Source organism: Theobroma cacao, chromosome 6 (assembly GCF_053813885.1).
Source record: "Theobroma cacao isolate CCN51 chromosome 6, ASM5381388v1, whole genome shotgun sequence".
NCBI lineage: Eukaryota > Viridiplantae > Streptophyta > Magnoliopsida > Malvales > Malvaceae > Theobroma > Theobroma cacao.
The window spans coordinates 18,444,712-18,469,250 of record NC_142644.1 but is presented as its reverse complement, the minus strand read 5'-3'; the positions used below and the strand labels follow the sequence as shown (position 1 = coordinate 18,469,250).

The following is a 24,539-nucleotide window of genomic DNA, read 5'->3' as shown; positions in this document are numbered from 1 at the left end:
TCATCTGCAATAATTTTCAAAAAATCTCATAAAGCTTTTCATTCCAGTCTAGTACATTTTGCATAAATAAAGGAAGCTTGAATGGGAAAAGGAAGCCACGGAAAGGATAATTGAACATGCAAACATTAGGGATGGTCAAACCTGGTTGTGCAAGTGATCCCATGCATCCAAAAAATCCATATTTTTTTAGAACAATTAAAAGCCGCCCTATGAAAGCCTAATTTTCTTCTAAAAAATTCAATCCTGGAAACATTTACCATCGGTTCCAAAATCACTAAAATCTTTATTTGGTGCATCATTTGTAATTTTTTTAATTCTCTTTTGGATTACTTTACCAGCCACTCCCCTCACATTCCAAAGCAGAACATTGATCATGGATAAGTTTTGGTGGTGAATTGCTTGGAGACAGAACCATCACAGGATCCATTTGTAGACTCATAAGCTTCATTCTCTGAGGAAATATCCTCTGAAGGGACATATGAAACTTCACTATCAGATTTCTTCTTCTGGAAACCATAGGTTGGTATTCAAAAGGCTGGCTGTTCGACTACTCTCGGGCTTTCAAGTGAGAAGCGGATCTGCTGCTTTCTGCCTGTCCTCGACTGTTGCTTTCCTGTTGCTTATTAGATTCTAGACTTTGGTCCCTCAACGAATATCCTTCACTGCTTGCATGGGAAACGAATGCATGAGAAGGGATAGAGTTGTGTTGTTTGTTGAAACCACAGTGCTCTTCAACACACATGGCTATGCTACGATCACCAGTAACACCCCTTTCACGTATGCATGGATCTGTTGAGGCATTGGGCTCATTTTCAACCGATCGTTTATCATTTTCCTACCTTTTAGTAGCTGCAGATTGGTTGCTGGTATGATGAACAGTATCGAGTTGAATATAGCCAACTGGACTCAGTGCACTATTCCCGCCAAGTTGACTGAGCTGCACTAATCCCTCGGGGCTATTTTCACTACCGTCTTGCACCTTTTCAACACCCAAGTTTACAAGTTCTGAGCATTGTTTTTGACTCTCTGAATACTGTCCAACCTTCGGCAGCGTCAGACCATCACCATGCACGTCCACCACAGATAACCGGTCCTCAAGTTTACAGTTTTTCTTCTTTTTGGCTTTCTTGAGCGTCACATGGCCTGCATCCATCGCCCATTGAACGTGATCAAAATCCCTAACATTCTCTACACTATCATTAGTGTCTGCACTAGTTTGCCAACTCTCAGCCATCATTGCTTGCGCCGAACGTCGAATATCCGCACTTCCATCCCTCGTTAGGCTCGCTATGTGAAGCGTTCAAGCTTTCAGATCTACTGCCTCCTTCCCTGTTACGGCCAACGGAGCATCAAATAGCATCCCTTCAACACTTTGCTTCCCTGCGTTCATCCTCACCATCACCGGCTGCGTTTCTTTCTCCCTAGAACACTTTTATGGAAATTGCATATTACTGTTCACCTTCTCTGTTCTCCCCTGTTTTTTAGTTTCAAAATCCTCACCAGCCTCCATTACTTCTAACACCCCAAAAACATTAGAAATCTGAACGGGGATCTACTCTACTACCCTCAGACATGACTTCCACTCCATGTAAGTCCTCAGCCCCGCTTTTACCAACCTTTCCTACTTTCACCCATTTCATACTCTGCTTTTTCAGTTCCATTTGAACCGGATCCTTCCCATTACCACCTGGAATCATCGGTTTCGTTGGTTCCTCTCAGCACAAAATTTTTTCTTTTAATTTAAGAAAAAGACATGTATGTTTCAACATTATTACTTCAAAAAATATTCTAATTATTTAAGAAAATTTAAATAACTTTTTATTTTTTTATTACATTTAATTAAATTTTTATGTTTTTATTTTGAGTCTAATAAGTGTTTATGATTAATTGTTATAAGTCAAAATACTATTTATCATTTTAAATCACGTGTTGATATATGTCATGTTGATATGTTATAATAGATAATGATGTGATATACTAATATAATATGATGATATAATCATGAAATATTTTTCATCATTCACATTAAGGACACATTTACCGTTATATTGACACTATGCGAATATAAAATGATAAACAGTATTTTGATTAATAATAATTAGTCATCTGTTAATCATAAGAGTACATCTAATTCAAAATAAAAAAAAATAGACACTTAAATGAACACAATAAAAAAATAAAATTTTATGTAAATTTTTTAAAAATAATTAAATTTTTTTCTAAATATTATTCCTTTCTCTATATTCCATAACCACCTTTACTCTTTTTTTAATTTACTTATTAAACAAGGCAAAGTGACTTGAATTCCATTCTTTTGAAGTTGATATGCTTATCAATCTTTACTTGTCATTGAATCAAAACTAAATTTATAATATTTAAACATTAATTTCTTGATGTACTCTTATATATGCTTAAATTAGAAAAAAAATATTGCATTCTTATTCGTGGATTCTATAAAATATAATTTCTATGTCTAAACTAATATCATGACGATTAAAATAAATTATTTCTCACAAAAATGAAAATAAAAATCAATAGAAAACACAAATATAATTGTTTATGATGAGTAATAATTTGTAATTATAGTAATATCACGTCAACATTCAAAACAAAACCCTAGACTAGTTGTATGGATCAATTTTAGGAGATCATGATTTTTATTTCTTTCTTATTATGGGAAAAAAAGGGAGAAGAAAAACCGTTATCCCATACGCTCCATTGCTTAATGTACTTCACCTGTCAATTTGGTTAGGCAAATCTCTCTTTTGTTTTTATAACACCATTTTTACCCTTAGAAAATTTAAATAAATTTTTAATGTTTTATTACGTCCAATCAAATATATATTTTTATTTTAAATCAAATAAACTTTTATAATTTATTATAGATTTCACATCAATAAGAGATGGAGTGAGTTTTGGATATATAAACATAAGTCTTTTATCACCTATTAAACATGATTTTTGGGTTGAAAATATAGATTCGTAATTTATAGGTTTACTTATGACATTTTCTTTTTAGAATTTAAGACCACATGAGGTTAGATTTAAGTTTCGGTTTGTGACATGATTACGATATTACTAATTGTAATTAGTTAAAATAACATTTTATTTAAATCATATGACATTAATATGAAATGCGAAAATACCATGTAAGCATATAATCGTATCACATTATCATTCATTATAACATAATGACATCAATGTGGAGAGTGAAAATATATATTATCATCTACTATAATATAATGATATTAATGTGAAGGGTGAAAATACCATGTTAATAAATAATCATGTCACATATCAACACCATGTGATATAAATGACAAGTCACGTGTAATTAACAAATGTTAGTCAATTATTGATTTTAAAAGTTTATTTGATTTAAAATAAAAGTATACGAATTTGATCAAATATAATAAAAGTAATAAAAAAATAAAAATTTATTTAAAATTTTTTAATTATTAAAAAATATTTTAAATAGTAAGATTTTTTTTCTTATTTTAAGAGATGAATATTTATATATAAAAAATCATGTTTTAACCATTTACTGGATGTTTAGGGTGTTTATTAAATTTTAGTTAATAAATGCCAATTTTAAAAGTCAAAAAAGTGAAACTTCCAACCACAAAAAAACCAATAGGTACAACCCTCGACGTGGCGTCGCAGTAACCGCGACAAAGCTCTACCCCGAGCTCTCTCTAACGTAGTCGTAGTGCGCAGAATTGAAGACAACCCTCCTTACCGCACAACCATCCTTATCCTATACCCCTCGGTACACGTTAGCCCACATCTCTACTTTTTATCACCCTCGCATTTAACCCGCCAAGCCCCAACCACGCCAACGGTCCAAAAACACTATTCGAATCCCTTTTTTGTCATGACACCTTCACACTCTCTTCTGAACTCAAACATGCCATCCGGGTCGGCTTCGTTAATATGGTTTCGAAAGGGGCTCCGGATCCATGACAACCCGGCTCTCGAGTATGCTTCAAGAGCCTCCGCCTTTGTGTACCCTTTGTTCGTAATCGACCCTCACTACATGGAACCGGACCCAAAAGCTTTCTCTCCCGGGTCGACCCGTGCGGGCATAAGTCGGATCCGGTTCTTGCTGGAGAGCCTTGCGGACCTTGACCTAAGTTTGAAGAAACTGGGGTCGAGGTTGTTGGTGTTGAAGGGTGAGCCTAGTGAGGTTTTGATTCGCTGCTTAAAAGAGGTGATTTTCTGTTTGTAATACTTTGTTTATCGCTATGTTAAAACTATCACAAGTCTTTTTTTTTTTTAAATGTTCGCTTCTTTTATGAGTTTGTGACAGTGGGATGTGAAAAAGATTTGCTTTGAGTATGACACTGATCCATATTATCAAGCTTTGGATAACAAAATTAAGGTAAGACTATATACTCCTTTTTTTTTTCCTTGTATTCTTTTTCTTAGAGCATGACCGTGGCTTCGTTCGAGTTCTCAAATTTTGGTGGAATATGAACTAAAAATTGCGTTCCAAAGTATACTGCAATATTTACAAGTTGGGATGTCAAGTCGGAGGTCTTAGGTTCAGATTTCGGTGAGAGGGTTGGGTTTTATGAGTGATGGGAGACAGCTCCATTTATAGCTGAAGTGCAATGAACTTTTTACACGTACCCAAAATGAAATATCAAGTCAAAATTGTATCTTAATTGACTAAGTTCAACTTGTTTTTAGTTTAAAATAGTATTGCTTACAGTATTTTACAAGAAGGAAGTTAGCTTTATGTGCTTATGTTTTTGTATATGATGAAAATATTGCGTTTGTTTCAACAGAATTATGCTTCTTTAGCTGGAATAGAGGTTTTCTCCCCGGTGAGTCATACACTCTTCAATCCTGCTGATATCATAGAGAAGGTAAGCGAGAATATCTGTATCATAGAGTTTAGGTTTAAACTCAAATGTATAATTGATTGCTATTTGCTGGCTATACATTACTCATCGATTGCTACTCTACCTCAATGCAACTAATTTCTACAAAAGAATGGGGGAAGGCCACCACTGAGTTATCAATCCTTTTTGAAGCTGGCTGGGGAACCCTCATGGGCATCATCCCCACTTTTGGTTGAGCTTTCTTCGGTTCCTCCTGTTGGGGATGTTGCAAGCTTTGAGATTTCACAAGTTCCAACACTAAAGGAACTTGGTTATGTGCAAAATGATCAGGTATGGAGCCATTGATGCTTCAGAAAGTGCCTTTCCTTTTAAGGAGTTCTTTGTGAAAAAATTATATTATGTGCAGGAGGAATTGACTCCCTTTAGAGGTGGTGAATCAGAAGCATTAAGGAGGTTGAGGGAATCATTAAGTGACAAGGTATGATGTAAACATCTTATCTGCCAGCATGGAGTTGGTAATAGCAATACTTAAATATCTAATATGGAGTTTAAGTTTTAAAAAAGGCACCTTTTTGTTGGAAGAGGGAAGTAATAAAGTTTTATAATTTAATTTTTGATTGCTAAATCTACTATTGTTTTTTTTTTGTTGAAAAGAAATCTACCATTTTTAATACATTATGTAGATATATGATAGATTGCAGTGTCATTAGTAAGAATTACACTGTGGTTTTGGGGCAACCATCAAATGCTTTTGGTCAATTTCTTTTATTTTACTTATTGTTAATGCAGGGCTCCTGTTTGCAAGTGAGTAACTTGTAATAAAATTTGAATTTGTTTTTGCTGTCTAATGTAACTGTAATGAACTTGTATGGCCAGAAAATGTGCCATTTGGTAGGTTAGATAAACCCATGAGCTTAATGTGGTTTGGGTGAATACGAGGCTTGTGAAATGTCTTGCATATATGTTTGTGATGACATATATCAATCTCGGGAGGAAAAGTTGTCTGTACTCTTGTTAATTGTGGTAACTTCACCTCATGTTTTTTTGATGGCTTTTGAGAGGATGATTTATAAGTGCCTGTTTAGGAAACATGAAGGTCCCTGTGGTCATCATTTTGATTTGTTATTCTATATATTTCCTTCTCTGCTTTGTGAGGATGATTATAAATTGCTGCTAAATCATGAAGGTCCATCTGGTTTGTCATTTAGTGAATCTGATTTCATGTAAAAGTCCCCTCATTCTTCTCATTGGATTCAGAATTCTAGTTCTGTTCATCTTCTTTAAATTGAGTTGTTTGTTGCACTTTATTGATATGACTACTTTCTTTATACTGTAGGAATGGGTGGCCAACTTTGAGAAACCTAAGGGTGACCCTTCTGCATATATAAAGCCAGCAACAACTGTTCTATCACCTTACTTGAAAGTGAGTCAAACAAACATTTAATGATATTGCTAGGCACATTCCTTTGATTGTAAATTGTAATATGCAGAGAGAAATTTTTAAACAGAACTCATCCCTGCATATCTTTGACAGAAGAGGGTAGTAAATTAATGGTGATACTGGCTCCTCTTTCTCTATGATCTTTCTATATTTCTGATCCTTTTGGCAGTTTGGTTGTCTTTCTTCCAGGTACTTTTACCAGTGCCTTAAAGATGTCTATAAGAATGTCAAAAGGCATACATCACCTCCAGTTTCCCTTGTTGGACAGGTTACTTTCCTCTTATTTATCCCTCAATGGGGCTGCGGTGAGATTATTTGTTGTTTTGTCACCCTTCATTTTCCTTTCAAAGAGTTAACAGCTAGTTTCAATCTTTGCAGTTGCTATGGCGTGAATTTTTCTACACTGTGGCGTTTGGAACTCCTAATTTTGATAAAATGAATGGTAACAAAATATGCAAGCAGGTAAGTGTGTCTAATGCACTGCACTAAACCTCCTTTCACAAATCTGCTTCTGTTTGTTTCCTTCTCCTTTATTCCTCTTAGAAAAAAGAATAAAAAAAGGGAAAAGGTAAGGAAACAAAATAAATGAATACCGGATGATATCTATATTGTGGATAATGGTTATTTGCAATGGGTTTCATATAGGTTTGCAACTCTTATCTCCATGCATTCAAGCCCAGTTTCACTATAAATTGCATTATAGTTCTAAACAAACTGGTTATTTTTTCCTGAAAGATTCTCAACTTTTGGCTGTTTCATGAGAAAAATAAAACTATCATGTTGAGGGTGATGAAATTGCTGAACATCTGAATGGTTTTGCTTATCAAAAAAGTAAGGGCAAAAAAAAAAAAAAAGGAATGGTTGTGATTCTATCTTGTTGTTCCTATGATCAGTTCCTCTTGCTTAGATCCAGTGTTATTCACTTATTCTCGCTCTTTCACCTCTTGGATCATATTTAGATGTAACTATGTTGAAATTATTTAATTTGTTTCCATGTAATCTATGCCATCCCATGACAGGAAATTGAAAATTCTAGCAATTCATTTCAACATTAAAAGATGTCCATTTATTTCATGAGTTTGTAACTGTCATGTTTTAGTTTTGTACTTTAAAGCCTTGCTGAGATGCCATTTGGTGATTCAGATTCCATGGAATGATGATGATGAACTCCTAGCTGCTTGGAGGGAAGCTAGAACAGGGTACCCTTGGATTGATGCCATCATGGTCCAGGTTTCTGTGGCATAACTTGCAGCATTTATCTAATTTTTTGCCCATTTTGGTGCCATACTTAGAATGTGGATTTTAATTTTATAAATATGTGCTGGTTTAGCTACGGGAGTGGGGTTGGATGCACCATCTTGCGCGGCATTGTGTTGCATGTTTTCTAACTCGTGGAGATCTGGTATATTACTTCAATTCTTCTACACAGTTCTTCTTTCTATCCTTTTCTTTTGACATGAATCAGATTTTTTGCTAGTTTCTCCATTGGGAAAAAGGACGTGATGTCTTTGAGAGACTTCTGATTGATTCAGATTGGGCAATTAATAATGGGAATTGGCTATGGCTATCATGTTCATCATTCTTTTACCAGGTATAATGCTTTTATATATTTTATCTTTTTCAAGTCTCTTAATGGGGAGTGACTGGCACCATAACTAGACTAATGGATTAGTTCTAGCAGAGTATGTTGATGGAATTTGATACTATAAAAATATTATTGTAATTACATGACTTTTGGATTATCTATTGATTAATGATCTATGGTTAGTGCTAAATGTGTTCACTGAATAATCTTACTTGTCAAAATCAGGTGGTTCATAATAACCTGATCTGTTTTTTATTAAATGTTTTGAAGTAGTAGTCTATTATATGGCCTCCATCTTTGATTTCTCAGTCATCTGAAGGGATGCCTAGGATGTAGGTTCTTAGAGTCAGGTTCTGCCCTCTAGAATTGCTGCTAAATTTTGCTCTTCAATTAATCTAACTGAAGCTTTCTACATTCAATGATTGTTGTATGGAACAGTATAACCGCATATATTCCCCTACATCATTTGGAAAGAAATATGATCCCCATGGTGATTATATTAGGCATTTTCTCCCCATACTGAAAGGTATTGTTCAATTGCACCCTCATCATCATCTTTGAGCAAGCTTTCAGGTGCTATACCTAATATATGAACATTGTGAGTGGTTATCAGACATGCCAAAGGAGTATATATATGAGCCTTGGACAGCTCCTCTAAGTGTTCAAAACAAAGCAAAGTGCATAATTGGAAGAGATTATCCAAAACCAGGTCCGTAATCTCATTGTGGTTTTAATTACTTGGTTGTTCTATTTATTTTACTCTGAGCAACAAACTGTGATTCACTGGACTAGTTTCATACATGTTTGATACCATGGTTTGATTTATATACATTAGTAATGCTTTCAAAGTCCATATGCATAGCTGCTGAGTGATGCACTCTGACAAACACCAAATAAGAGAGAGATACGAAGGGTCAAGAATCAAGAAGCTGTACCTAAAGAGAAGGAACATGGCTATGTGGAATATAAGAGTACTAGAGAATTGTCAAAAAGAAAAAAAAAAATAAATAAAAGAAGAGTAATTGACAGACTGGAGAAGTGAGGGATAAGTTAGAAGTCTAATCATAAGAATGATAATGTGGGCTGTTTCCTATCTCAGGAGTTGAATTGACAAATGGGGCCATTAGTTTTGCATACCTGTCAGATACAGGGGCATTATTAATTTGACTTTTCTTGAGCAGGCTTAATATGTTATCAGCTGTAGTTACAGATCATATTAACTAAATCAATTTCATTCTATTCCTAATGCCTTCAGTAACAACTTGGATTGTTTAGTACATTGTAAACCCCAGATATAGGCCAATATGGTATTTTCTTGAGGTTTGCTGTTTTATATAAGAAGGTTTATACAGATACACTCTTTTGCTTATTTCCTTGCAATTCATTTCAGTGGTATCTCATGATTCCGCAAGCAAAGAATGCAGAAGGAAAATGGGGGAAGCTTATGCCCTCAACAAGAAATTGAATGGTGTGGTGAGTGAAGACGATGTAAAAAGCTTGAGAAGGAGATTGGATGAAGATGGAGGGCAGGAAGCCAGAGGTAGAAGGCAAAGACAAAAGCTGATCAGCTGAGTTAGAGAAGACATTCTGTTTCAGCCAAGGACCCTGGCACTACTAAGGACAGGACAGGTTGCATCACAAGTCCCCATATCAGATTATAGAGATTGTTAGGACAACTCAGAATTTAGTTTATGCAGAGTATGTATTATATATATATATCTATCTACAACAACGACAACAACCCTACTGGAAATATGGTATTTCTTTAGATTTGAATCTTTCAATTCCCCAAGTTTTGAATAGCAAACCTAGTCCAAAGTAAGAGCAAACCAGTCTGCAAGCAAGTTATTTCCTCGTCAAGGATTTAACAAACAAGAAATTAAATGATACTTAAACCAATTCTTGAATTATTTTAAAAAAACTTATTTATTTATTATTAATAAAAATTTTACTTCTAATTTTATTCTATATGATCTTGATATGTCGTAATAGAAGATATTTAACAAATAATCAATTCTTAATTATAAAAAAAAAATTAATTTAAAATAAAGCAGAATGAAATATAAAAAATAATATGGATTTATTTAATATTTTAAAATAATTTTAAAAAATTTTCAAATATTATATCAAAGGTGTACGATCATAGTTCGGATTGTTCTTCCATATAAGCAGATCCCCGGAAAGGGCAACCTTTTCCGCTGACATGGCAACAATCATTCAATAAAAATAAAAACCCAAAAATTTTCCACAAAGTTCGCACGTGTAACGGAATTGGCATGTGCCAAAACGACCCCCAGGAAACAAACAGCGAACCCCATCATCGGCAGCCTCCTCATCCACTCTTTGAAACCTCATTTCCCATTTTCCCCATTTGTTTGCTCTGAAAGACAAAGGAAGCAGAGAGTGGAAACAAACCCCAATCGCTTTTCTTCTTTTCTTTTGTTCCGGCATTTCTCAAAAGTAGGCGGGGCGTGACCTGAGATCAGCAAAGCCACTCAAACCCTAAAATCTTGAATTCACGAACATGTGGAGAAGGTTAGTGACTTCACAGCTCAAAACCCTAGCCGCAGCTCCATGTCGATCCGCTCCTAGAACGGCGCCGCTTCCATTCAAATCTCACATTTCTCCGTCCCCTTCCGCTGCTTTCCTCACTCACCACTTCTCCACCGAATCAGGTAAATCTGATTTCCGTAGATCCTCGTCATCGATTCATTTTGATTTCAAGCTTTACACCCATCAGATAGCCTTTTAAATATTCAATTAATAATGAGAATGTTCTTGATCATTAATTGATGTGCTTCGAAATTAGATGAAGAGGTTAAGTAGATTTAGTTTTTATGAAAAATGTTGTTGTTGTTGGCGTATCCAATATTGATTTCGTGTTTTTGTTTTCAATTGGCTTGGATTGTGTAGCGGATACTGCTGTGAAGAAGAGGGTTGAGGATATAATGCCTATCGCTACTGGTCACGAGCGCGAGGAGCTTGCTGTTGAGCTTGAGGTGGTTTTTCCTCTCTGTTTGGCTTTAAAATGTGATAACTTTCTTGTGACGTTACTCTTCTACTGTTAAAGATTCAAATTGTCGAATATATTGTTATTTGCTTTACGGCTAAATTCAATTTACTGCTCTCTCAGTTTACAGGTCGGTGATTTCTCATTCTGTTTTTTCTTTTTTGCGTTATTTTGTTTAGGGAAAGAAAATCCTTGAAGATGTAAACTATCCTGAAGGTCCTTTTGGCACAAAGGTTAGTATTACGATCATGTGCGCATCATCTTATAATGGAAGATGGTTGTTTGAAATACTAACAATTATCTCCTCTTCAATTTTGTTTAATAGCATTGCTATAAATTACTACTATGTTTTTCTTGCATTCATTCTTTTATTCTGTTTGTATCTGTATGGCTTAAAGTACTTGGGTGTGTGTGCATTTTTATTTAAATGGTTTACCTGATGTTGATGTATCCTGTGACCACTTTTTATCATTATTTTGTTGATCTGATGTTTCATAATGTAAGTAAAAGTATATCAAAAGATGTCGTGCTTGAAAACGCACTAGGTTCATTGTTTGGTATTGTTGACACATCTCTTTTCAATGTTGTTAACTAGTTGGAATTGCCCAGTGACTCGTTCCAGACTTCCAGTTTATGTTAGCATTTGTGCTATCTTTTGGCATTTGACTCATTTTTAGATTCGAGCAATGAATATTTGGAAGCAACTTTTGATATAACTTATTTTAGTCCGTAGGTTTAGTTTTCCTCAAGCAATGTCTTTTTTTCTTCTGCATGTCTTCTCACTGGTGGCCCTGGTCACTGGTAGACTAGGCCTAAGGGGAGGGAGATGTTGAACTGTGAACATTGATCTCCATGGTGGGGTAATAATCCATATGTGAAGCCTGGACTGTTAATATTTTATTTTTCAGCAACATTATGGTATGGTTCACTCTGCTTCCTGGATTATAGTTCTGCCACTTTTCGGACGCTAGAATATTAAAAGATATTATGCAAAAGAGAGAAAGAAAAATTGTTTCTACACTCAATTTTTTTTTTGTTCTGGATTTGTTAAATTTGTGTACCGCAATGTTATTCTACTATATATTTGTACTGCACGTTTTATCCATTTATCAGCAACCCCTTTTTGAAAGGCTGGTCCACTATGAGTGATCCCATTTTTGAGCTGTCTGTAATAACTGATGTCATTGTATATGTAAGAAGTCTAGCCATTTTGTAGGGCCTAATAATCTTTTTGTGCTAGGTAATAGTATTACATACATGATGTTTGAGAATTATCGTGGATTTTTTGCGGTTTATTTTAAATTGTCTCATTTGAAATCATGTTTGGAAATTTATCATTTTGAGTTTGGGCCTCTATGTTATGGTGATAACACCGTTTTTTTGCTGGAAACTGGAATTATTGACCTTTATGAAGTCATAAGATTGATGTCATGATATGACTTTTGATGGTAGAAGTCATCTTATCTGCTTGTAGGAAGCTCCTGCTGTCATCAAGTCCTACTATGACAAGAGAATAGTTGGATGCCCAGGAGGTGAAGGCGGTAGGTTCTTTTCATCACTTCTCTGCTTCTGTATTTCTAAGTTCTAACTGTGGTTGTTAGTGTTTGCTTTTTCTTAGATTTATACAAAATTGAGTCTGCTTGAACTAATACTTGAGTTCATTTGTTTTGCTTATTTAAAAAATGCAGAGGATGAGCATGATGTTGTCTGGTTTTGGCTGGAGAAAGGCAAGCCACATGAGTGCCCAGTTTGCTCACAGTATTTCGTGGTAAGTGGATATCTTGAATTAGGAAGCATTCATTCCTTATGTCCTAACCTTGAGTAGCTATATTTGAGCTTACATCTAAACGTCAATTTCTTTGCGTTCATCGGATCTGTATCCTGTTTAGTTGTTGCTGTTAGCCCATACATGGATTCACCAAAAACTTTGAAGATTTGAGATCATTGTTAATGATTTGGCAACATGGAACAAATAAGACTAGTATTAGTTTATTCTCAGGCAAGCCTTGTGGGCTTCAGTCAAGAGCATAGTTGAACCACCGGTCTGTACAATAGATAGCTTATGCCTTATGTATATGGATGTTATGTTGGTCAACTTGGTTCTGGTTACTTGATGGGTAACTCTGTAAATCTGATCAGTGAATACAACTAACAACCATCTATTAGATTGAGTTGCAAATGTTTGAGCTATAAGATATTTTATAATGTTTGTAGATGACGATACGTGAATGAAAAAGTTGAAACTACAAATAATTGATTTCTATTAACCAAAGACCAAAGTCTGATCTTGAGGCTAACATGCTATGACTAAAGTGAGTCCTGGAGACTTTAAGGTTAGCAGTTCATCCCATTCCCTTAGTTTAATGCCCGGTTATGCAATTAAATGAAATGAATGAAGTGGCATTCTTACCATGGCAGCCTTTTGTAACCTGTGCAGCAAAAATACTCGCATATTTCCAGCATTGTAGGAATTTCCTAATTATTTCCATTGATGTTTGGCAGCTGGAAGTTGTTGGCCCTGGGGGACCTCCTGATGGACATGGCGATGATGATCATCATCATTAATTGCAACTTTTTTCAGGTTTCCTAATGGAATAAAATTGGAGAAGATGATGGAATGATGTCCAGTATACAGTTGCACATTCAAAAGTTAGAAAAAGCTTTTGTCTTGTTTGGTTTTTATTGGCCCTTGGTTCTCGTGGCTGTTGCTCAGGCAACGTTTTGAGATGGTATCTCTCTGTTTTTGTGGTGATTTAGACACGGGGTGGTCATCTGTTTGAACTATGGATCTTCTTAGGTTAACTCTAATGCATGGCCAAATAATCAATGGCTACCTTTCCATTCTTTCATGAAACTTGCTGGTGTTAAGTTTTGAAGGAATCTTACCATCTTGAACCCTTTAGTATTTTGGTTTCGTTGTGATTGGACTCTTGTATTATAATTCCCTGTCATTGTGTCCAGATGTTCCATTTTCTGTTTCATCCTACAGATCTGATAGTACCCATAGCATTCCCTCGGCTCAAAAAAGAATGCAGGTTTGTGTGTCATTGCACACAATTAATCAAATGAATACTCAAAAATCACGATGAAATTGGTATTATGGACAGGTGGGTAATAATTGCTATGTACGAGTGTTTGCCTTTGTCACTACTACAGTACCCAACCAAGAAAATTGGTATTGTGCTTGGTCCAAGGACAAAAGCAAAGGAAGAGAATCCAAGACTCTTTTGGTTTTAATCCATAGTAAGGAAGAGAGTGAATACCTTGAAAGACAATTTCTTTTTCTTTCTATTTGTAGAGGTCTGGTTTTGATTATTTTATTATTATTATTATTATTCTTATATATATATATATATGTTGTTTTACATAATGGGAGAAAGTAATTATGTCATATAGCTTTTTAGTTTTTTTCAATAAAACACGTGATACATTATTGCGTGTTATTGAGTCCCACGCTACTCAAAACTTCCGCATCATGCCTAATTACGTGTGGTTCTTTGTCACGTGCTCTTCCCATTTTGAACGTGATATTCCATAAAGAATTTGTTCTCCCTAAAAGTGCTCTTTCCATTTATCCAATGTGCACTTTTTACCGAATGCTCCTAAAATATCAGTCCTATACGCACTTTCTACTAACTGCTCTTAAGAAAGCCTTGTTACTTAGTAGCAATATGGGAGTTTGGCAATTTAAAAGGGGAATTCATCAAGTACTTCCAAAACTCACTCTAAGCGCTTCCCAAATGCTATCTTTCTTCAATTCTTAGTCTCCATCAGGGTCTCACCGCCTCCTTCACCTGTTCTCTAATTCCTATTCTTTACCCTTACCACAACAAAACAAAAGCACGTAATGCTTCTGCAACGATTGTTCCAATCTTTCTTTTTGTTCCTTTTAATACATTTCGTTTTATTTGTTGCAACATATCCTTTCTCCTTCCTAAACTAACCCTCTACACAAAAATCATAGTGTAAATTATATGTAGATCACTAACACATTTTCTTGTTTTCTCTTAACATTTATTTCTCTTTTTGGAGCAAAAAGTGTGCACAATTCTCTAACTTGAGAACAACATATCTAAAGCCAAAATGGGGACAGGAACGTGAAACGTCAAGAAAGTGATATATTCTTGGACCCAAAAAATAAATAAAAGAAAGACTGATATATTCTCTGCAAGGAGTATTCTAAACGTCTTTTCTCAGGATTTTGGCGTCCCAGAAGATTACAAATCAAGCAATCCTCCCAAAATGCTATTATTAATTTGCTCAAAGCTACAAAGGCTTGCCCAAAAAAAAGAAAAACAGAATAGATTCAAAATTCCCATCACTTTCTTACCAATAATGAGCTTCTAATTCTCTATTCCATTTGAAATAATAGTCAGGGGAGAGGTAGACGAATGCATGCAGACATACTAACACGTTTAGCCACCTTTGTTCCATTCCAGAAATGAAATGAAAGCCTCCTTTTGTTTCTTGTGAACTTCATTAGATGTTATTGTCCATAAGATTTACATCAAAGTTTATAAGCTTTTTTAGGCATGATTTGGTATCAGATTTGGATTTGGATTCATCCAGAAAATACCATTGGGGTCCCAACCTAAAATGCTCACCCTTTGTTGCTGTGAAACAAAAACCCAAAGAAAAGACAGCAACATATTGCAGTCGTGTCCATACCTTTCATTAACAAAGGAAGATAGAATCCACACAACCTCAAGAACGCGGGAAAAAAAATATACAACATATAAAGAAGAAACACAATCCCAATACCGAATCTCACCATATATATATATATGTATTATATATATTCTGTCTTTTCATAGGGGTTGTTCCACATGTGAAATTGGTGTCATGCATGGTTCATGAAAAATAAAAAAAAGCCATCTTTAAGTTTCTAGGGGCCTTGGAAATTGGAAGCCACCCCAAAAGGCGAGATATAGAATAGCAGCCTCTGGAATCATTTTTTTCTTCCTTGAAATCAAAACACACTTCTTTTAGCTTTCTCTTAAGCCATCTGTTACTATATTTTCTTGTTTTAAAATGTTTGAGGTATATATATGCTGTAAGTGTTCATGAGTTTATTATTTATTGTGTCAAGTCATCTATGAGTAACTAATTAGACTTCAAAATAATTACTCTTTCAAATAAAAAAGTTATAATTCCCCTGTTTTCATATTATAAAAATAGAGGAAAGCTCTTGGTATTACTGAATTCCCCTTGTTTGTCAAAAGATATTTAAATATCAAATGTGTGATATATATATATATATATATATATATAGGGTTCTTCTAAAAAATATTCTTCATAAATAAGGTGGTTTTGAAAATAGTTCTCTGTATAATTTTAATTATTTTTAATCAAGATAAATTAATTTTCGACAAAATTATCCTTAATGAAACCGACCCATATGTTTAGATCCATGTCTCAAAACGACTCATCTCCTTTGTGCTTTCCTCCCCAAACCATTCATCTTTAGAGTATTTCTTGTCAAAAAGAAAAACTTTTAAATATTTTGAGTATTTTAGAGTGATTTTTGATACACGAAGAAAAAACTTTTGAGCGTTTTGAATATTTTAAGCATTTTGGAGTGATTTTTTATATATATGAAGAAAATCTTTTGAGCATGTTTCGCCAAGTAAGCATATTCGTTGATGATATTGTTAAATGAGATATGATGTGTTATTTGAAGTTGTTGATTTTGTTAAATGAAATTCAATAGTTTTGGTAGTTTTTAAATATTACATAATTAGTTTTTGGGCATTGCTTGACTAGTTTTTAAGCATTGCGTGATTAATTTGTAGGCATTGAGTGACTAATTTTTAGGTATTGTATGACTTAGGTATTTTCTAAAAATCAGTCGCGCAATGCTTGAAAACCAGTTGCGCAATACCTACAAATAAAAAACGTAATGATTAAGTCACACAATGCTTAAAAACTAGTCTCACAATACCTAAAAACTAATGACACAATATCTAAACACTAGTAATACAATACCTAATAACTAATTGATTTGCTTGCTTCCAACTAAATTTAAGTTGCCAAAGTCATACAGTGTTCTAATTTATAGATATGTCTAATCAATTTCAACTTCTTAACTTTGAAGTTCTATTAATATAAATTAATAAACTGAAGAACCTAAAATATATACCTTGATGTCATCTCTGCTATTTGAAATAGCGAGAAAGAGTTGGATGGCAAGATAGATAATATTGGCAAAAGAGAGAAATCGAGATTTAATTTTAAAATTTTTGTTTGGATGGTGGGATAGAGCAAACGGAAGCTATTTTAATTTATCTGAAATTGTTTAAAGGGCATTATTGTCAAGTTATGCAAAAAATTGATTAAAAATAATTAAAATTATAATAAATGATATTTTTGAATTGAACTTAAAAAAAAAAATTTATCTCTCACAATTTCCTCATATATATATATATATATATATATATATATATATGTTCTCAAAGGATATCATTTTCAAACCTATCCGAGGAGAATAGTCACATTGGACTAGATAGCATGCTTGTCCCTTCAATCACTTATCTTTAACCTACATTCACTAATTAAATTATTTCCAGTTGCAAAATGTACATATACTAAAGACATAAAGAAACCCTAGCTAGCTATATACCTTCTATGTTTCCTAACTGTCTAGTTCATGCATGAGAACCAGCTCTTTCCAACCTGCCTAGACAATATGATGCTTGCACTTTATTCAAATTGTCCAAGGTTAGATTATAGCATATAATGTCTTTCATATAGGGAATTTTTCTTGCCCCATGTTTTGCAATCCAGCTTTGCAAATGTACTACAACTATATATATATATATAGGGAAAAAAATTTCTGTTTTCTCCCTGGTAAATATATATATATAGAACTACAATTTTCTCCCTTGAATTGACCCCAAAGAAAGGAAAAAAGAATACTAGTTTGCTTGAAAGTTTTCAATATAATTCATTCTTTCAAGGAAAACTTACTGTGATTCTATTGTTGAGAGAAGAGTTACCATACCAGCAAAATAATTTTCTGCTTCTTACTACAATTTGTTTGCTAATTTGCCACCCAAATAGCATAGTATTAGTTTTTTTTTTTATCAATAATAAGTGTTGAATCAATGCTACTTTCCACCATGTAGAAATGAGATTCAAATGGCTAGTCTTTTCCATCAAGGTAGCAATATACCAGCATCACCACAATTATTTTCTATATCAATGTACCTTCCATCTTTAACCCACATTCACTCATTAGTTTATTTTTCACTGAAAATGAAAGTTATAGGGGAAGCCTATAGCTATTGTCTGCATGGTTTCATGAAACGTCTAGTCAATTCATGAGCAGGCACCAGCTTCCTATTGCCTAACACTTTATTCATAACGTGTGATGATAAAACCCTTGGTTGGTTTTTTTATTTTTTGTTTTTTCTTTTTCTGCAGAATCCTTGTAATAACTTTGATATTCACTGCATTTTGCGACCCAGCTAGCTTTGCAGATGAACAAGGAGAAAAAGATTGTTACTCGAGCAAGCTGCAACTATTCTCTTTTATATAGTTTATTTGAAGGTTCCAGCCTTTTCACCTCAAGTTATAATATAATTATATTAACACAGTTTGGCTGCAGCATTTATTTAGTATGATTGATAAAAATTAGGCCACACTCAGGTGAGTAGTGCCAGCAGCATATGTTGTCTTTCAGTTATAATAACTCAAGAATCAATTAACTAAACTCAAAAAAATTAGTATCAGTCCAATTATCTATACTCATTGATTGATTCTTGCCCCAAATGAATGTGGTAGGGTAAAGGGAGGAGTTGACAATGAAAAAGTTGGCCCAATTTTCTCCCAGAAAGGATGGAAAACATTACAGAAAAGTTGACCTAAAAGGCAATATCGGATGCCACCATTCAACACAGTAACCTATTATGGCGTGCTATGTCAGCAGTATTTTCCCGTAGTCAACCAGTTAAATATAGAGTTTGCTTTTGTTACGTGTACAAAGTTCAAAAAGGGCATTAGCTATTGAACACTACAGCTAGAAGGCAGTAGGCCAAAGATGAATGACAGCCTGAAGATGATAAGCTGGGTGCATATATGACAAGACAAACAAGGATTGGATAAATGCATCACAAGCAGAATTTTCTTTGGAAGCGTGTTGCATTAAAGCTGCATCTCATGGGTACATAGTGATGGCATAATATGGGCTTAGATCACACTGACCTGAATGAACATGAGACCAGTTAAATGGTGGGTCTGCAACTCTGCTAATCAGTGAGAGCAGTTTTTTTATTCCTTTCTTTTTTTTTTTTAAATTTATTTTTGCTTGGCATAGGCTTTTTGGCCAGTTGCAGTAACACTTAGGGTTGCAAGAAGCAATAATAGTAACCTTGCAAACACTTGAAAGTTCAGAGTAGGCATGAGGACATGAACCTTTCAATACAAGGGAAAACCTTTCCCGAAAGATTAGAAAGAAGGGTAATATGGTCAGCTGAATATCTAGCAAGAATCAAAAAGGAGGTGCAGCTTTGGACTTACTTTGTGCTAAATACTTATGGTGTTCCCCATGAAATATAAAAAACAAAACTTTTAGGGTGGGAGTTGAGCAACCAAATATGATAGTGGCAAGCACGAAAGCAAGAAAGAGGATGAACGGAGAGAAAAAAAGGTCACATGCTTTTTCTGCTGTCTCTTCCACATGAGAAATCCAGGTTGGTAAACTTTAGATATACAAAAAATAAAAAATAAAAAAATCCAAAAAAATATGTAGATTATTATGCATATTTTTGTATGCATGTATTCATGTGTATCTATCCATGATAAAAAATGAAACCTTTCGATATAATGAGAAGTTGAAGTTTCTTGAAAAATAAAAGGAGAAATAAAATGAAAACTCTGTCCTTGAGTACTTCCATGTTATACCAAAAACTTGTTAGGAATAGGATGCGTGAAAGTTGAAACTTCTAAGCTCTCTGCTTAATGGGTATCAATCAAATCATCAAAGAATTCATATAAAAATGATTGAAAAAAGATAATATATATCTTTTTCAATTTTAGATTATTCTTTTCTTGTTTTCAGTAATATTCTGTTTAGTTGTTGCTGGGGGCTTTGCTTTATATTTTGGCCACTGCCCACAAGCATAGATTCTCTCTATGTTGCAAATCTCTCTTAAGGGATGGATGATTGTGCTCTTCTCTGCCTTGATTCTCTCTGCTATTGAAAAGATTTTTTGCTTTTGTCATTGTCTTTACCACTTCCTTTTCAAGGATGCCCCTCCCTCCATCCTTTTTGAGTTTTCTTAGGCAATTTTGGGCTCAAGGTGTAGCAATATTCACCTGTTTTAGTTTTATTCTATTTCCACACTGCGTCACTGCCCATTTGGTTATAAATAGGCAACACCATTCTGGGGTTTTTCCATTGTATTGCCTCTTCTCAATCCTTGCCATAGGGTGGGCTGTTTAGTGCAGTTTCTCAACTGGGAAAACAAAACATGAGCTATTCACATCATTCCATGGGCTCTGGTTTGTTGCTTTCTTTATACTACTCCCTTTCTCATTTCGCTTCTTCAACTTTATTGATTGCTGTGAGATAGAAGGATTGGAGATTCTTTCCTTGATTCATTTGTAAGGTTTCTAGTAAAGTTTATCTTCTTTGAACTTGACCTTTTGATAGTTGAACTTCATTGATGCTAATTTTTTAGGAAGTAGAACTACTAGAAGGTCATTTGACTTTGGAAGGACGCATGTGGTTCGACCAAAAGGGAAACACCAGGCAACTATAGTGTGGCTTCATGGACTCGGTGACAATGGCTCCAGGTATTGCTCCTTTCCTTTTCCAGTTGTTGTATACCTTTTTGATGATCAGGATTTAGTCTTTCAGAACCCTTGTTAGGATTTGTAAACTCTTGCGTCTGCCACTTTTTTACTAACAACAATCTGCTGAAGAAACATGATAATTGCAAGTTAGAATTTTGCTGTTTTGCTGATGATATGTGTTCTTTTGCATCAAGTTTATATGCATATAGTACAACCAAGCTGTTGATCACTGTTTCAGTTGACTTCATTCATTGAATGGAGACGATTCCGCATGTAGCTGGAGAACTTGTTTAACAGTTGTTTGGGTTTAATCTTATCCCTGACTGGCCGAGAACTGTGGATACAGTTTTATTCTACCGTTTAAGTACACATCCTGCATCAGGAGAGTGGAAATTCTGAATCATTAAAGAAGAAAGAGAAAGTTGTTTGAGAATGTCAACATCTTGGCATGTTATATATTAGTAGGAGGTCCATATCATGCTATGTTTTTCACTGTTGAGTGTAGAGTTACTTTATATTTGTCCTCTTAATAGGAATAAGTTCGATTGAGAAAGCAGTGCCGCTGTGGAATAATATCCATCGTATGGTTCTTCCTTCCTTTTGTTTTTTGTCTTGTGTGATGTTAAGCTTAACTTGGCAAGTCTTAAATGTGAAAAGAGTATATTCCTTATTCATAGATAGGGGACCACAAGTTAACTTGTTTTTGCTCCTGCCAAATTAACAACCATATTTTTTACCTCATGACAAAGGGATATTCATTTTTAATTAGAGTGGTTCTAGAGTTCTTTTCTTAATCCAAAAGCAGTTGAGCACAAATTCTAGATTCAAGGTAAAACTGGTTCTACTACTCAATAACTTTCCAGTCTTAATCGCCTTGCATGGTCACGTGTGGCAAACTTGCAATTTTTGGCTTTGGGATGCTTGCTGCTCTCAATTTGAGATAATTTTTACAATAAAAGTCATCCAACTCCTAATGGAATTATAGAAGCTCTAGTTGCAGTTACAATTTCATGTCTAGCTGACAATATAAAACTGTGCTCCTCCTTATCTTTATGTAGGGAGCATAAAGTTTATTAAAAAAAGAAGCATGTTTATCCTCAGTTTCATTCCTATTCTGTTGCAGCTGGTCCCAGCTCTTGGAAAGTCTTCCTCTTCCAAATGTAAGGATGCTTTCAAAAATTACTTTTAAATTGCACTCTTTCTGATACACACATTGTTTTATCTTCCAATAGTTAAAATTTTACTTGAACCATGCAATACAAGTTTTGTCATCCATGATTCTCATATATGTCTCTTGATTCTATGTTGCAGATAAAATGGATTTGCCCAACTGCTCCAACTCGTCCTGTCGCTTTACTTGGGGGATTTCCTTGCACTGCATGTGAGATTGTTTTTGGTTCTATCTTCTTGTTTATGAGATAAGCATTATGTTGTATGTATCCTGTAACTAAAGCCATGTGAATGCTTTGACACTGATGTAATCATTTAAATTGCTTATTTGATATACATCAGGGTTTGATGTGGGTGAGCTTTCAGAAGATGGTCCGGATGATTGGGAGGGTTTAGATGCTTCAGCAGCACATATTGCAAACTTGTTGTCGACAGAGCCATCTGATGGTATTTAAAAGCCCTTATTATCTACATAAAGGAACTACATCACAATATTTAGACATAAATTTCTTTAAAATATAACTTTAATCAAAATGCTTTTACTGAATTTCAAATCTATATATGCAATATGGTCTTGGTTACTGAATAAAGTTTAGCCTTGAGTTAGAAATCAACTTTGATTACTGCTGAAATGGGATATCCCTGCATCATGTTTTTGACCTTTTTTTTTCCCTTCTCCCCTAGGTTGTAGTCTTTTACTCATTGTGCCATTCTCTATAAGTTTTATTTTGTTAAATTTATGGAATATCAAGGTTGTATATAAATTTATGTTTCAAATTATTAGTGTCCGTCTACAGAGTCCAGATAAATTTATACGAAAACTTACTATCATGTCAGTTTCCTTTTGACAGTTAAGGTGGGTATCGGAGGCTTTAGTATGGGTGCTGCGATGGCCCTTTACTCTGCAACTTCTTGTGCTCTGGGAAGGTATGGAAATGGCAACCCATACCCCATCAACCTAACGGTAGTTGTTGGACTAAGTGGATGGCTACCAGGTTCAAGGTATGGCATCATTCAGAATTACTTTCTTTCACGTTTTGCACCTTCTTTGCTGTGCCAAGACAACATCAGTTTTGCTAGAAATCATCATGATATAATAAACAGCAGTTGTCTCACTATCTGCCTGAAATACCAAAATAATTGGATACCTTATAATCTTAAGTTTCTGCAAATTATTGCTGTACATGCTCATTAAAGGTGTTGCCTTGCAGGGGCTTAAGGAACAAAATAGAAGTATCACATGAAGCTGCAAGGCGCGCGGCATCCTTGCCAATTTTGCTCAGCCATGGAACTTGTATGTATCCTCGTCTCTTTTAAGCAAATATTGCAACTTACTTATCTTGTGGAATAGACCTTAAGTTTTAAATAGACTCCAGCCTAGCATAAGAAACTGAAGCCGGTGGTAGTCAGGAACTCTTAAGATATCAACTTGTGCACTTGGTTCTGTCAAAGCCCCACCAAGGAGTCTCTTTGGCTCTGATTACTGATAAGTTATATCGGCTTGAGAACATGTGAAGTCCTGCACGTGTCATATAGCTTCAGAGTATAATTTGGACATCATTCTGAACTGGTAGATAACAGGAACTGCGAATCTTTTCCCTCTTAGCCAATGACACTTTGAATTACAAAAAACAATATGTCCATATTCAAAATTCTACTTAGAAAGATGTTCCATTAACGATACTCAAAAGGTTTATTGACACATTCTTTCCCCCACAGTTCAAAGGCTTTCTAGAAAACACTTTATTAACTTTCCAATGACAACGTTAATTCATGTATATGAGGAATTTTCTTGCTTAGCACACCAAACTGATCCTCTTATAATCCTATTGCAGGTGATGATGTTGTCCCCTTCAAATTCGGAGAAAAATCTGCCCATTCCTTGAATATAGCAGGATTTCAATACCTCACTTTTAAAACCTATGAGGGGTAACTATTTAGGCTTATATAAGGGCAGCAAAATTAGCTCATTGTTGATTGACAAACCAATGCAGCATTATTGGTTTTGATTTGGATGTGCAGGATTGGTCATTACACTGTTCCTAAAGAGATGGATGAGGTCTGCAATTGGCTTACAGCAAGGCTGGGGCTTGAGGGGTCCCGCTAAATGTAGCACAGGATCAGTTTCTAGTTGGAGGTCATGGAGGAAGAAAGAAGAGTGAAATAATAATTGGGAAAAAGAGATAAAGCTGTATGTACAAGTAGTCAGTAAACAAAAAGGGTGGTCGTTGGGTATATGGTATAGTTGAATTAGCCCTCTTTAAATCCTTTTTTGTGTCTTTCACCTGTCCTGAAAATAAAGTTTTGGATGCGTTTTCATGTCAAATGCAGGATGTAGATGGTAATAGCCTAGTTCTGTTGTACTTTCAGAGCATTTTAATATTAGTTATAATGTGATATTTGAAATCAGTGGCATCCTGTTTTCCTTTCTCTGCCTATCAGCATTCTGTCTAGTAAATATGATCAGTTTCTGGTATTGCCCAAGGCAAGTAGTTTATAAGATTGAGGGTCTCTTCATGTTGTTCAGACCAATGTGGCAGTAGGAACTGAGTTGCAAGAGGTCACAGACCATAAGAAAGAGCATCTTCCATGAAGAGACCTTCAATCTTATAAACTACTTGACTTGGGCTTAAGAAATCCAGGTAAACTACACAACCCAATTGACTTCTCCCATGAGCTTCTTCCAATCGA

General features: G+C 34.8%; 3 protein-coding genes across 5 annotated transcripts; all 3 read left to right on the top strand.

Annotated features, from left to right (window-relative positions):
- Nucleotides 1–3,820: 3,820 nt before the first annotated feature.
- UVR3 (DNA photolyase family protein) lies at nucleotides 3,821–9,665 on the top strand. 2 transcript variants are annotated; one of them, XM_088807731.1, is made up of 14 exons: nucleotides 3,821–4,210; nucleotides 4,310–4,381; nucleotides 4,791–4,871; nucleotides 5,040–5,177; nucleotides 5,254–5,325; nucleotides 6,184–6,270; nucleotides 6,458–6,556; nucleotides 6,667–6,750; nucleotides 7,432–7,518; nucleotides 7,619–7,690; nucleotides 7,766–7,879; nucleotides 8,312–8,399; nucleotides 8,487–8,582; nucleotides 9,264–9,665. In XM_088807731.1, the coding sequence occupies exons 1-14, from the start codon at nucleotides 3,875–3,877 to the stop codon at nucleotides 9,443–9,445; spliced, it is 1,608 nt and encodes a 535-aa protein (XP_088663857.1). In that variant the 5' UTR covers nucleotides 3,821–3,874; the 3' UTR covers nucleotides 9,446–9,665. The 2 variants fall into 2 exon arrangements, with proteins under 2 accessions (XP_088663857.1, XP_017979499.2); XM_018124010.2 differs by having other exon boundaries at nucleotides 3,822–4,210; nucleotides 4,998–5,177.
- Nucleotides 9,666–10,189: 524 nt separating this feature from the next.
- LOC18595775 (Rubredoxin-like superfamily protein) lies at nucleotides 10,190–13,737 on the top strand. The gene is made up of 6 exons (XM_007023876.3): nucleotides 10,190–10,548; nucleotides 10,787–10,872; nucleotides 11,063–11,116; nucleotides 12,358–12,424; nucleotides 12,572–12,651; nucleotides 13,386–13,737. Exons 1-6 carry the CDS (start codon nucleotides 10,398–10,400, stop codon nucleotides 13,446–13,448), a joined length of 501 nt encoding a protein of 166 aa, XP_007023938.1. The 5' UTR covers nucleotides 10,190–10,397; the 3' UTR covers nucleotides 13,449–13,737.
- A 5,723-nt stretch (nucleotides 13,738–19,460) lies between these two features.
- On the top strand, nucleotides 19,461–24,257 carry LOC18595774 (alpha/beta-Hydrolases superfamily protein). Of its 2 annotated transcripts, none has more exons than XM_088807797.1 (9): nucleotides 19,461–19,573; nucleotides 20,564–20,678; nucleotides 21,802–21,838; nucleotides 21,990–22,059; nucleotides 22,191–22,295; nucleotides 22,700–22,850; nucleotides 23,060–23,142; nucleotides 23,684–23,777; nucleotides 23,871–24,257. In XM_088807797.1, exons 1-9 carry the CDS (start codon nucleotides 19,561–19,563, stop codon nucleotides 23,953–23,955), a joined length of 753 nt encoding a protein of 250 aa, XP_088663923.1. In that variant the 5' UTR covers nucleotides 19,461–19,560; the 3' UTR covers nucleotides 23,956–24,257. The 2 variants fall into 2 exon arrangements, with proteins under 2 accessions (XP_088663923.1, XP_007023937.2); XM_007023875.3 differs by lacking the exon at nucleotides 19,461–19,573 and adding an exon at nucleotides 20,018–20,384.
- The last annotated feature ends 282 nt before the right edge of the window (nucleotides 24,258–24,539 follow it).

What these genes read in the sequence shown, in the direction of transcription:
- LOC18595775 (XM_007023876.3), top strand. Translation starts at nt 10,398, where the DNA reads ATGTGGAGAAGGTTAGTGACTTCACAGCTCAAAACCCTAGCCGCAGCT. An exon ending in AGCTTGCTGTTGAGCTTGAG is followed by an intron (nt 10,873 to 11,062) that starts GTGGTTTTTCCT and finishes TATTTTGTTTAG; the next exon opens with GGAAAGAAAATCCTTGAAGA. An exon ending in ATGCCCAGGAGGTGAAGGCG is followed by an intron (nt 12,425 to 12,571) that starts GTAGGTTCTTTT and finishes TAAAAAATGCAG; the next exon opens with AGGATGAGCATGATGTTGTC.
- LOC18595774 (XM_007023875.3), top strand. Translation starts at nt 20,354, where the DNA reads ATGAGCTATTCACATCATTCCATGGGCTCTG. An exon ending in CTCGGTGACAATGGCTCCAG is followed by an intron (nt 20,679 to 21,801) that starts GTATTGCTCCTT and finishes ATTCTGTTGCAG; the next exon opens with CTGGTCCCAGCTCTTGGAAA. An exon ending in GGGATTTCCTTGCACTGCAT is followed by an intron (nt 22,060 to 22,190) that starts GTGAGATTGTTT and finishes GATATACATCAG; the next exon opens with GGTTTGATGTGGGTGAGCTT.
- UVR3 (XM_018124010.2), top strand. Translation starts at nt 3,875, where the DNA reads ATGACACCTTCACACTCTCTTCTGAACTCAAACATGCCATCCGGGTCG. An exon ending in GGGAATCATTAAGTGACAAG is followed by an intron (nt 5,326 to 6,183) that starts GTATGATGTAAA and finishes TTTATACTGTAG; the next exon opens with GAATGGGTGGCCAACTTTGA. An exon ending in TTCTATCACCTTACTTGAAA is followed by an intron (nt 6,271 to 6,457) that starts GTGAGTCAAACA and finishes TCCTTTTGGCAG; the next exon opens with TTTGGTTGTCTTTCTTCCAG.